The following is a 14,281-nucleotide window of genomic DNA, read 5'->3' as shown; positions in this document are numbered from 1 at the left end:
CATAACAATGTTAGAAATATACTATAAATACGAACCTTGAAATTCTCATTAAAATAGAATTTTGGAAAGTTAGTATTATAATTTGTGAATTCCCATGTCTGACTCTTCTAAACCTGTTGTTTAAAAAACATATCCAAATCCAACAATGTAAGGAAGGATTCTTTATTTCTTAGGACATGATCTCACTGTGTATCCAAGTCTGATCTCAAACACCTTCCTGCCTCACCTCCTCACTATCAGCATCACAGGAGTATATCACCTGGAGAAAAGGGATTATTATACTCCAAATACTGTAGATCCCATGTTATAAAATAAGGCATATATTGAAATGACTATTAAGGAAATTGAATGAGTTCTAATGTTTGCAGTTCCTCTTCCCCAAGAGTTTTGTGCAAAGTTAAACCATTATAGCTATGAAATGGAACAATAACCTTTATGCTGGTCCGGTCTGGATGAATTTGTGATTCTACCTTTGGTATAAAGCTACCCAGCTTGAAATTATATGGCCTGTCTTAATGCCTCTTCTATTATTAGCCTTTCATTTATTTTTGTTTCTTTTGTGTCTGTGGTTTGAATAATGGCTCCCCCACATGCTTTGCCACTAAGCTGTACCTTTTCCTCAGTCTTAGCATTTTACTGATTACCTAGGAAAGGCTGGACTATATTCTGACTGTTACTATCATTACTGTGAGTGTTGTTTTTCTCTCAAATGCTGTGGTTTGCTTTTACATTCTTTGTATCACACATATTTCCTTATGAAAGGTTGTGACTCTGAGCTTCTGGCCTTGGCCATCTTTTGTTAGGAAGTATAGTTCCTTCTGTTTAGAGTACTAAGAGTACTTTTGGAATATAATATAAACATCTCATCTCAGAAATGTTAGTTGAAAAAGTCCTCTTACTGATGTAATATTGAATGTTCTTCATATTGTCATATTTGACCTTGTTGAATGAGAGGAAATGAATGCAATAAAGTATGTGCAACTCTGCCTTGAGAATGCAAAGGGTTTGCTTACTTATGATCTCAGACCTGAAACTCCCTTTGTTCTATGTTCTCCTTGGGGGCAAATAAATCATTAGGTTACCAGGAAAGATGATGCTACCATTAGGAAAGAGAGAGCTGAGGTAAGCATTATTAGATTATTGCTTTCATTTCTTTAGATATAATCTACTTTCCTTATGTTTTGGATATTTGACTTTACTCTGTTTATAAGAGTGCAAGGAAAGTGACAAAGAAGGCAAAGAAGCCTGAAGTCTTCTGTCAACATTGCTTAGTATGAAAGATTTAAGGGGCGTGTTACAGATAGCATACTTCACTTATTAAGAAGGAATGATCAGTGCAATGTTAATTATGTGCCCTGTGCTAAAATCCTTCTTTCTGTTCTTTTTTACTTCTGTATTTTTTTCCTTTTTCAATGTTCTACATGAGAATAGAAATGAGCAAACTGACAAATTTAGATTTTGCAAGCGTGTGCACTGGTGACTACTATTGCGATGTACTGCAAAGAAGGATTTTCAACACACTGCTCTGTCACTTCCTTTCCTTATGAGCCACATGCTGAAATGCTCTGAGATAAAGATTCTAAGTTTGAATTCAAAGCAGAAGGAAGTGGACAAATCAGTGCTGCTTTCTCGACAACCAACGGTAAAAGAGGTTTATCATGATTATTTTCTAAAACTGTTTCTGTTGAGTTTTTATGTCTATTCTGTGTGTGAAAGCATGCACAGGTGTGTGTGTATGTGTGTGTGTTAAGAGAGGGAGAGAGAAAGAAGCAGAGATAAGGATATACAAAAAGATATGCTGCCAAATTTGATCAATAACTTCTAGTAGGATGCTCTAATCTGTCACTAATAATTTGGGTTTGTTGTATGAACAGATAAAACAATAGGAAATGCCGTTAAATTCTATGAGTTGACATACATTTGTATATGCATAAATGTGAATGATATACTCCACTTTGTGGTTGGACTAACAAGCACTGCTTCATATGTTTAGGTATGTCTTATGCAAATAATACTAGAGTTATTCAAATTATGTTTACCAAGGTTCAATTATTTTTCTTCCTTTTCTTTTCATATAATATTTTAATTTAAATATTTATTTAGTTATTTGAAAGAATGAGAGGCAGCTAGTGAGAGAATGAGTATGGATGTGCCAGGGCATTTTGCAACTGGAAATGAACTCGAGACTCATGTACCACTTTGTGCATCTGGCTTTACATGAGTACTGAGGAGTCAAACCCAGTCCATCAGGCTTTGTAACCACGTTCCTTTAATGTTTGAGCCATCTCTTCAGTCATATATTTTCTTTTTTAAAATTTAATTTAGTTGTTTTATTATAACTACTTGTTCTATAAGGGATATTACTGGGTATCTACTATGAGGAACACCTTAAATTAGATATGTTGAAGGGATACAAAAAATAAATACAGTTTCTGTTTCAGGAGTTTCATAATCAACAGCTTATAGAGCAAAGAGATCTAATGAAATTGAGGCATCCTACATAAAATAAAAGTTTCATGTAAACTACCGTGAGAACATAAGACAGACGACAATCACTTCAAGGAGAGAAAGGACAATCAAATATACTCATGGAGTTGTTATAATTTAGGTTCATCTTAAAGAATGAGTAAAATTTTCATAGCATAAACTAGAGGTTGGTGTTGGCATTGTCATTGGCCATGTGGAACTAGTAGAAAAGTCAGAAACAGAAGTGATAGATGTTTTGGAGCTAGTCTTCTAAAACATACTGTGCACTTGCATAAACATTCCAGAATCACTAATCTTAGTTGGGTAATATTCACTATTTAAATGCTTTAGACCTTAGCTTCTTATGTTGTGTTCTAGAAATTATAACTACTAAGAAACTCAAATAAGAGAAGTTCTCAAAATAACATATAATTTTAAACTATTGTCACTGAATTTATTGCTAGATTTCTGTATACCAGGCAATTTAAAAAAATAACCTTCATAGCAATACTTGAAATTTATATTTTAGTCATATTTACTTATATAAATAAGCCATAATTAAAGGTTCCAAAATATTTACTTGAAATCAAATTGCTGGGTAATGTCACAAGGATTTTTGGATTATTGATTCTCATTCGCTCTCACTTATCTCTTCTCTCATCTCTCTTCTCTCGTCCCTCTCCCTCCCTCCCTCTCCCTCCCTCTCTCTCTCTCTCTCTCTCTCCCCCCCTCCTTTACTGAGAAAGAGCATCCTGTCATCAAGAACAATGTCCGTCCATTTCCAAGTAGCATCCTTCTTCAGACATGTTCCTTCAGCGTAGATTCTAGTCCCACACTTATGCTTGTGTTTTAAGTAGGAATTGATATGCAAGAACATGTAGTACATATGAAAGGATAGATCCCTGTAACCGGTGTCACAGGCTTGTGATCCCAGCTTCTATAATGGATAAAGTAGGAAGATCACAATTCCAAAGTCTGCCTGGCTAGCAAATACATTCAAGGTCAGCCTGGGTGAGATGCTTTCTAGAAATAAAAGTAAAAAGAGGGTTGGGAGTCTAGCTCAGTTGTAATGTGGTCACCTGGCATACACAAGGCCCTAGGTTTCATCCATAGTACCATGACAGCAGCAACTGGACATAAAGTTCTATTTATACTAGATATAAAGTGTGTATTTGGTCACACACAGGAATTAGAAAGTTCCACAGTATATAAAAGCAATAGGTATGGGTACCTAACAGTTAAAAGGGAAAAGAAGTAACAAATAATTACATGGAAATATCTTTTCCACACAAATAATAAAAATGGAAACAAAAATATGTTAAAATAGCATTTAACTTATTACCATCTAAATTATTCCAAAATACATAGTATTACCAATGATGATGAATTCAATTAAAAATTCCAGACAAATATGTTACTGAAATATATATAAATCTGCACCATCTTTTTAAATAACATTCATAAATTAATACTAAAAATTTCAAAATAGTTTTTCTTTATCCTAAGAGCTCAGTGTTTGTGAATTATCCTACAGAACTACATCAGAAGAATAAGGCTAGTTTATCAAAATATTTATGACATCATCATTTATAAAATGATGTATACCAGGAAAAGTGGGAGAAATTAAAAAAGTATAAGATACTTGCATTTGATTAAATATTATATAGTTCTTAGTTTATACTTGAAAAAATATCACTTAAGAAACATAATTTTAATGTAAATGCATTATACAAAATATCCTTATACTAACTGTGAAACATCAAAATATATGTATACAGACTCAATTTCATCTGAAAAGTGCAGGCATTTTTCTTATATCATAGTGAGGAAGTAAAAATTGTACTTAACTTCAGTTTTAGTATCATCACTTTTCTTTTTATAACAAAGTGACACAAATTGTACTTTACTTCACTTTTAAAATCATCACATTGTTTTTATAACAATCAAAGGAAATGAAGGTGATGGGTCCAAACTTGTCAACCTCAAAATTCTTTCATTATGGTTTTCCTGTTGTTCCCATGAACTTCTAACCCTTTAGAAAAAGCTGACATTGCAGAGATATGTTTCACTTCTCATGTGAACTCACTTTTAGTAGATTATACAAGCTAAAAAAGTTTAAGCCTTTTCTTGGTGAGAAAAGTAACTTAATAGGAAATTATTATTTTGTCTTATAAATCATATTGAAAGTCACACTAGAATGTTGTAAATAATTTCACCCACATAACAGGTTTAACATGTGTATATCTATATATTGTAATATTTAAAATATTAATGTCAGGTGATGATTCCTTTGAGGGATAGAGCTTTGCAATAGTTAAGAATAAATATTCTGGAAGTACTGTGTCTTCATAGTGAAAATTGCATTGTCCTCTCCCACCTTAGGAAGAGTTATCATTTACTTAAACCTTTTAGCTATTGGTTTCCTACACTGTAGATAGAGAAATACTACAATATGCCTCATGAAGTTAGAACAGAGATAAAATAAGAAAACAAACCATATAAAACTTGAACCTTCACAATAATAGTGCTTTATTTTCTGGTGGCTGTTATTGATGGGGGAAGGCTAAAAATGTAAATAGGAATGTTACTTACCCTATGATAACAACATCGTGGTTTTCCAACATGACGCCCGACTCACACACTATCCAAGACAAGCCATAGCTCCCCTGACCTTTAATAATAGTCCATAAGAAAGTACTCATTACAGGGATCCCATCCCCTACCCTGGTAGGCCTCCTATATAGGTTCTAAAAGAAGCTAGAAAGACATGGCTTAATGTGTTGCCCTCCCCTGTCTACTAGCTAGCATGCTGAGCACTGCTGTCTCCATAAAAATCCAATAGCTGAGTATGCTGAAGTATGTGGATGTGGCACACCTGAAGAGGGCATGGAGGCTCCCAACTCTTTCTCCCATACCTAACCTCATGCACTCCCTTGATCTATCTGCTTATTTATGTGTTATGCTACCCTTTCCAATGATCCACTCAAACTATTTTATGGAACTTGAGGAGGAACATGTAAACACTCAAAGTTCTAGCTGGTGGTTAGAAATACAAGTAAAATAACTTGTGGCTTGGTACTGGTATCTGCAATCATGGCTGACATCAAACTTTCAGTACAACAGTATTTCCAGGTAGTGAAGCTGAGTCGGATGAGTGGCTACTCAGATGGTGTCTTCTATGGCAAGTGGCTTGTTTAGTGATGAGGAAAGTCCCAACAAGCTTTTGAGGTCACACATGTAACATGTTGTAAGCAGTTGCCAACATCTCCTGAGTGGGAGGTGGAGCTATTTCAGGAAGCTTAAGATGCTCAAGTAAAGCCTCTTCTTGAAGGATGTCTGATTCAAGTCCAGAGTGCGGTGGGAAGCTGCCCTGCAGTGCTAAGAACATAATCTGACCCCCGATGAGGGTATTTCATCACTATTTGATGAATGAGGTGGACAACATAGGAATGGAATGAGATTAGTTGGACAGCTTTCAAAACAGTCAATGGTAAAAGAAGGTCAGGTTTGGACAGGATCCTACTGGGGACGGAGGCCATCACAAATCTGTTTCAGCATTGCATGAGAGAAGGTACAGCATGAAGATGAACCTTTATTATAACCCTGTTACAGAATATATTGATACATAAGGCAGCTGTATACACAGCTTTGGAGTGTGAAGAGAAGTCTGGGCTAGAGATAAACCATGAGGTATGAGCCTCACGGTCTACATTTAAAGCAACAAGGCAGTGAGAGGAGAACTCCTACTTAATTCACCACTTCCTGGGCCATGGTGTGATAGCAATAGCTTTTCCTGTGCAAGGTAGTCATCTTTTCCTGTCATTTGGATGGGTCTTGGGTCTCCTCAGTATTCATTGCCTTCTGTAAAAAGCAGATTCTCTAATGAAGAGATCAGCAATGATCAAAGAGGATAAGCATATACATTTAGAAGGCCTTCCTATGTCTAAAACCTCTCAAATCTCATCCAAGAACAAAGGAAGCTTCCCTCTGGGGTATATAACTTCCCAAACCATAGGCTTTTCACCTGGTTCTCAGTACCAGGCATGAATAACTTCCCATTGACTGGGACTCACATCCAATCAGAGAGCATTTTATTATCCTGTAACTTATGTGCCACTTTTGCATGGGTGAGTACATAGTGCCTGGCTAGCTGATTTTTTAGTGTGGGGGATCTTCTGCTTGTATATGCTTATTGTGATTGTTATCCCCAGAAACTTGAATAGCATGTTTCAACACTATGAGCTGGTTCCCATTTAAATCCCACCTTAATTTCTCAATGTCCTGTCATAATAGCTTGTGGTTTCTTTAGAAATAGTCTTAACATGGGCTGGAGAGATGGCTTAGTGGTTAAGCGCTTGCCTGTGAAGCCTAAGGACCCCAGTTCAAGGCTCAATTCCCTAGGACCCACGTTAGCTAGATGCATAAGGGAGTGCATGTGTCTGGAGTTCATTTGCAGTGGCTGGAAGCCCTGGTGTGCCCACTCTTCTCTCTCTCTCTCTCTCTCTCTCTCTCTGCCTCTCTCCCTCTCTCTGTCACTCTCAAATAAGTAAATAAAAATAAACAAAAATTTTTTTAAGAAATAGTCTTAACTTTAACTGATATATAAAAATAGAAATTGTATGTATCAGTGAGAGTCATGTGGCATTTTATTTTGTATGTATTGTACATTGCCAAAATAATTTAAAATATATCTACTAGTTCATCATTGTTTTTGGTAGAAGACTTTCATGGTAGCTTTTGCTAGCTTTTAAAAAATGCACAGTTATTTACTGTATCTATGACTCTACTGTGGTGAAATACCAGACCAGAACTTCTTTCTCCTACCTTTGACTTAAACCCATTGATATAAAATTGCCAATTTTTGACCCTCTCACCTCAAATACCAGAAACTCTGCTGGCATTTGTCAGATGATTGTGATACCTGTCTATAGAGAGTTAGTCATAAACTGTGCAGCATAAGTATGATTGTTCTGAAGATATAAGGACAGGTATGTGTTGCCACCATTGTGTGATGAAGAAGGCAATATAAATAAAAAAAGGTAGAAAAGAAGGAGGGTCCAGGGAAATAAAAGTGAAGTCTTTCTTGTGCATCCCAATATAATCAGTAGACTTTACCTTTCTAAACTGGTAAACACATGGTTTGGGAAAGAAAACTTGGATTACACTGGACTTTGCTTAGAAAATTCAATTTAGAAACTCACAGGAAATATTTGTTCCAAATGTGCATAACTATATACAGACTTTTTTGCTTCTCAGATAAACTGTTATTTTTAGCTCATAAAGTATAACTATCTCTTATCATATTAAAAATACACACATATAAACATATGCAATTTTAAAATATTTCTGGGAGCAAGAAAGAGACAAAGAAAGAGAGAATATGGGTATTCCAGGACCTCTTGCCACTGCAAATGAATTCCAGACACATGTACCACCTTGTGCATCTGAATTTACACAGGTCCCAGGGAATCAAACATAGGCAGTCAGATTTGAAAACACTTTTAAATAATGAAGTACATGCAAACTTTTTGCAGATAAAAATATATGATTATGCTTCTAGTAATTCTGTTTCCATATGTTGAAAGTATGACAAATTTTTATATAGCATTATATATGACATATGTTTATTTAATTTCATATTTCCTTGGTAAGATTGAATTTCAATTTTAAATCAATTTGGAGAATCATATCAAAAGGACCTGGCACTGTGGAATAATATGTATTTTCATATGTGTAACAGAAGAATGGAGCAGAACTGTATCTGCCCTGATCAACAGGAAGAGAGTGATGCCTACTCAGAGTCTGTGAAGTTTGATGCTCACTCAATGACAGCCTTGCTGCCTCCCAGTAAGTACATGGGGACAGAGTGCCCACATGATATAGGGTAGCTTAAATCAGTAGAATTTTTTCCTCACAATTCTGGAAGTTGAAAACAAGGTGTCAAAGATCATAAGCCCTCTGAATTCTGTCCTGGAAAACCTTCCCACAGCTCTTCATTGCAGCCAGAGGCTTCTTGCAGTCCTTCATGTGCCTATTGTATCTACAGCTATGTGACCTCTGATTTTTCTTCTACAAATGGTATTTTTCCCTTTGTAACTCTGTGTCCTTGTAAAGATCCTAACCATTATATTAGCCCCACTGCATTCCAATACAACCTCATTTTAACTAGAGCACATTTGCAACAACCCTATTTCTATTTAAGATCACCATGGGTATCTGAGATTAGGAGTTCAATATATCCTTTTTGAATACACAATTCAAGTCACAACGTATGAAACAGGCAATGACAGGAGCACAAAGAAAGCATTATTCAGCTGTATGAGGAAAGACATGTTTAAAGTGACAGAACAGAATTGCTTAGCATTCTGTTAAACCTTGAAGGATGAAACCTATATTCTTGAGAATTAGAGGTTAGGGAGGAGTCAGAGAGACTGTTCAGATGGAGGAAGCAACACACAAAAATGAATGGATAGCACATGAGTGCCTACAGAGCAAAGCCTGGAATATAGACCACACCCCCCAGTGTTGGTGAATCTGTGTACTCTCTAATGGAGATGGTAGATATGGCACCAGTGAGATACAAAAAAGAAAACAAAATTATGTAAGAGCTGTGATAGACATGATGAATGACTGAAGAAGGAGGGTGAGGTATGAGGAGCAGAAGAAAGAACAGAAAATTCTAAGACCTGTTTAAAGGATAGATTATACAGAATTTATAACAAATAACAAAAGGGATGACAGTAAATGGTGAGTTTAAGGTTTAGTCCACATGAAACATGGACTCTCCATGTTACTTGCCTAATGGGTATTCTCTCTTCATTTAAAAATATTTTCATAAAGATTCATGTGAAACTAAGGTTTGGAGTTGCCATGGATGCTGAGGAACCGAACCCAGGCCACCATGCTTGGCAATCAAGCACCGCTGACCACTAAGCAACCTCCCCAGACCCTATTCTTTGTTTTTTCACTTTCAGCTTTTCCTTTCATTTTTCCCTTCCCTTCCCTTTCCTTCTTTTTATTCCCTTTGTGTTTTTTATTTCCTTCCCTCTTTTTTTCTTTATGTTCTTTTTATACTTTTTAAAACTTTCACTTTTCTTTCAGACTTCCATAAACTATTATTGAACAACAATTTAAGTTGTATCTCAGAAGTTTGCAAATAAAATATGAAAACAACCATTTTATTAAATAATAAAGTAGTCAAAGAGAAAACATTGAAAAATATTTTATTCGCCGAATTATAGAAGTCATTTCCAACTATTGCTTTTCTTCTATGTGAACACATTTCTACTATAGTATAGTTAACATTCTCTTGTGTAACCCTTGTTCCATATAAATATGTGACTAAGAGGCAGCTGTTGTTACCATGTCTTGAAATATCCAGAGGTTGTGAAAAATGTTTTCATTTTTTCCTCCACTCAAAATTATTTTATATAATATTCATATGAGGTAACCTAATAAAACTCCTGGGATTGTATCTGATAAATGATTTTTGTAAAGAATAATTGAAAATAATATTTCTCTCATTTGATTTAAAACTAAAAATATCAAAATTATTTATATGCTGTGGGATTCTATTTTACAAAGTACATAGATTATATGCAAGATAAGATAAAATTTGTACATATCAGTATTAATATTAAAATATTGCAGGCTGGGGGCATGGCTTAGTGGTTAAAGCATTTGCCTACAAAGCCAAAGGACTCAGGTTCGATTCTCCAGAACCCATGTTAGCCAAATGCACAAGGGGCACATGCCTCTGGAGTTTGTTTGCAGTGGCTGGAAGCCATGGCTTGCCCATTTGCTCTCTCTCCCTCTTTCTCTGTCAACTAACTAACTAAATAAAAATAAAATATTTAAAAAATATTGCCCAAACTTACCAATTAATTAATTTCCTTCTACTGTATTATACTTTGGCTTTTTCTTTCATTTCTACTGGATTAATAAAGATCTATTTTTGCCTCTATTTTCCCCATACAGCTTGGTTGTTAAAACATAATTAGAGATTACAAAATGTTTCAATCAATTAAGAAGAATTAATTTTCTAATTGTTTTATATTTTCAGAGCCCAAAAATAGCCCTTCCCTTCAAGAGAAGCTGAAGTCATTCCGAGTAGCACTGATCACCCTGTATCTTCTTGTGTTTGCAGTTCTCATACCTGTTGTTGGCATAGTGACAGGTATAGTTTTCCAGTATTTTAAAACTTATTGATTCATTCTGCGAGTTGCTTCTTTTAAAGGAAAATGTGGCACTTATTTTTAGGTGATACATTCATAAAGTTTATATGTATACTGTTCCTAAAATTTATTCACTTTGATTTAAAAATGCATTCTACAATGTTAGGTAGAAACAAATATTCTTTTTGAGTGTTTACATGCAAGTGTGTGTGTATTTAGTGAGCATGCCACCTCACACATGAGGAGGACAGACGACAATTTCTCATGTCAGTCCTTACTTTCCACCTAGTTTAAGGTGAGATCTCTCATTGTTTGCCAATGCATTAGCTAAGTTAGCTGGCCCATGAGTATAAAGGAGATTCTTCTGTCTCCACCTCCCATCTTGCTACATGTACACACTAGGATTACAGATGCTTTCCCTACTATTATATCTGACTTTACCTGAGTTCTAGAGAACACAGATTCAGGTACTTATACCTACACAGCAGGGACCTATCTATCCAGCTCCAAATATGTATTTTACTTGGAAAAAATGACTAAAAAAGATTAAGGCAAAAATATTAACATGGAAAATCAACATGGCAAAATTTTAGACTGTATCAAAAGTATGCTATCCTCTAAAGTCCTATACACTGCTTTGATGGGCTACAACCTTCATGCAAAGTATTTCAGCTGGCCTAAATAAGTGCCGTCATCTACCCTGACAATGTCTGCTGTACAAAAACATAATTAAGTTATTCAAAAAGTCTTCCATATCAAGTCCTGAGAGCATACAGAAATATCCTGTTGTAAAACAATGGACTCTATCTCATTAATATTCATATAGCTTGCCTCTATCTTCAAGTACATTTTCCTCTTGGAAGTCTGACTTAAACTGGGAATGGCTCTGTAAATTTCCACAAAGGTGGATGGCTTATACTTCAAACATACATGGAAATCTGATACATATACATCATGTTTTCATGGACTTTGATTTTGGGATAGAGTTTCATGTATCACAAGCTGAGCTTGAATTCATAATGTTGCTGAAGATGACTTTGAACTTCTGATCATCCTGCCTCTATTTCCTGAGTTCAGGGATCCCAAATTTTATACAACCATATGTGGCTTATGTAGTGCTGGGAATCAAACACAGAAGTTCACACATTTTAGGCAAATCTAGAAACTGAGTGACAATCCAGCTTAGATTTGATGGATTTTAATTGAAATTTGAATTATTTGTCCTCTCATTCTCCTCTTCTCTTTGGCTGAAAATAATCATTTTCATGTGTACTATCAAGAGATGGGCTTTGAGAAGATACATTTTATGTTATACTAGTCCATCTAATTATAAAAGCGTCCTAAATGCAAGATCAAACTTTCTTTATGAAGTGTCAATTTTAAGGAATATCTCAAAACAGATATAAACTTCCACTCAGAGAAAGGAGGATGAAGTCAACAGCAATTGGAGAAAGTAGTAATAATTTGATCATTTTGAAACATTTATTATGCTCTGGATCTGAAATATAAACTTTCAACATATTATCTTAATACAGCTTTACAGTTAACCTTTGAGAGGACACTGTAGTTGTCCTCATTACACCAGAAAATGATGACTACTCAAGAATGAAGCTTGGGTTTCATCTATGACTTTTGTATCTTAACCTCTTTCTTCCAATATATTAAGATTTTTACAATAAAGCAGGATCACCAGAAAAAAAAATGGAGTTCTCATAATTTTAACCAGAACAATATCACAAAAGAAAATTGCAAGTACTATTTTAGTCTTTAAAATCAAATGAAAACCAAAATGCAAACATAACACCAAAGCAAGCAGGAAACACAGAACAGCCATCTCAATGAAAGAGATGGATGTATTTGTTATTGATGAGCCCTCATGAACCAAGGTTACCTGCATGGTGTTCATGTATAGGTGCTTATATGAAATCACACACGCAGAACAGACAGTAAGATGTGTCTTTGCTTGGGATGATCAGCTACACTACACTTAGAATTGGGATTCATTTCATGCCTTTTCCAATCTTATAAATTCATGCCCATTTCAATAAATTCACCTATCTTGATGCAAAACTTATTGTGTCTACCATGCACTCATAAACAAGCAGTGATAACTCATTTGTAACTAAATTCTTGGTCAGTTTTTTTATAAAGGAACTAAAATTCAATGCATATATAGACATATGATATGAAAACTTCAAGTGTAGAATGATAAAGTTTATTCTATTTTGGATAATCTTAGTGGTTGAAGTAAAATATTGCACATAAACTTTATTCAAATTTAAAGTACCTTATATTTGGAAAGGCATTCTCTTAATTGTGAGTTTTCTCCATATGCTACCTTTTCTTTAAAATAGCTTCAGGTCCTTGCTGGAGAATAACATGATAATAACTTCCGAGGCCCAGAAGATACAGTTTAAAAATGAGGTGAACAAATTTCTAATAAATACAAAGACACTTTACTCAAAATTATATATATTTTGATAGAAAAAAAGAGATTGCTATCATGAAGGAGTAAACATGATCTGTAGAACAAAATATAACCTTCTCCCTAGCTCTTTGCATATGTCATAAACTTATGTCTTATTGCAAATGTGAAATAGAAAAGTCACAAAATGTCATCTTTCCCAGAAAAATGAAAGAAGTGAACTTTTGAAAATATGAAGTCTGTCACTCTTTACCTGGCTTTATGATGGAGCTAATATTTAATGAGTTGATGCTCTTTAGTTATTTATTTAATTTTCTCACTCATTCTCCCACTACCATGTTGGATATTGAATCTAGTGCTTTGCATGTGTGCTCCAGGACAGCACTGCACTGATAAGCCCTGGCCCCATGCAAATCTAAGCGGTTTTAAAGAATTTAGTTGAAATTACTTTCATTCAGGATTAAGGAAACAAGCAATGCTGTATTTTAAAATAACTAACCAAAACATGGCCTTTACCATCTACTCATTCTTTTTTTTTTTTTTTTTTGGTTTTTTGAGGTAGGGTCTCACTCTAGCCCAGCCTGACCTGGAATTCACTAAGGAGTCTCAGGGTGGTCTTGAACTCACAGCGATCCTCCTACCTCTGCCTCCCGAGTGCTAGGCTTAAAGGTGTGCACCACCATGCCCAGCTTGGTTGCTTTTTTTTTTTGACATCTACTCATTCTTAAGTTGTTATATTAAAATTATTGTTCACATAACTGCAAAATCATCTCTTTTCATAATGTCAGAAATATTTGTTATATTAAATACAACTTATTTCTAAAATATAATATTGTGGATCAATTATTGCATAGGCCTTATAAAATAAAACACAGAGCGCTGTCTTCACAGGTACATCTAAGTAGAAATTGTTTATTTATGAAAGACAGAGAGAGAAAGAGAATGGGTATGTCAGGGCCAATAGCCACTGCAAACAAACTCCAGATGCATGTGCTACCTTGTGTAGGCCCTGGGAAATCAAATCTGGGTCCTTAGGATTCACAGGAAAGTACCTTAACTGCTAAGCCATTTCTCCAGCCACAGAAATTATTGTTATGTTGCAAAATATTGAGTCCCTGTCATTAATCAGAATCAGAAATATACTGATCAGAGATATTGGGGTGATACATATTAAATCAAAAATAATAATATAAACCCCGCAATATCAAATGTTTAT

At 35.0% G+C, this 14,281-nt stretch overlaps 1 protein-coding gene across 5 annotated transcripts in view; it reads left to right on the top strand.

The window, feature by feature from the left end:
* The first annotated feature begins 1,000 nt into the window (after positions 1-1,000).
* The window catches only part of Msr1 (macrophage scavenger receptor 1), a 103,157-nt gene continuing 89,876 nt past the window's right edge, over positions 1,001-14,281 (top strand). For 4 of the 5 annotated variants that reach the window (XM_004657066.2, XM_045142443.1, XM_045142444.1 and 1 more), the window contains exons 1-3: positions 1,055-1,122; positions 8,207-8,313; positions 10,529-10,642. In XM_004657066.2, the coding sequence (XP_004657123.2) occupies positions 1,091-1,122; positions 8,207-8,313; positions 10,529-10,642 (253 nt within the window). In that variant the 5' untranslated portion in view covers positions 1,055-1,090. Of the gene's footprint in view, positions 1,123-1,431; positions 1,643-8,206; positions 8,314-10,528; positions 10,643-14,281 lie in introns of all 5 variants that reach the window. The other variant, XM_045142440.1, reaches the window with a different exon arrangement.

Source organism: Jaculus jaculus, chromosome 1 (assembly GCF_020740685.1).
Source record: "Jaculus jaculus isolate mJacJac1 chromosome 1, mJacJac1.mat.Y.cur, whole genome shotgun sequence".
Classification (NCBI taxonomy): Eukaryota; Metazoa; Chordata; class Mammalia; order Rodentia; family Dipodidae; genus Jaculus; species Jaculus jaculus.
Note: the sequence above shows the minus strand (reverse complement) of the source record. Positions and strands in the feature narration are given on the sequence as shown.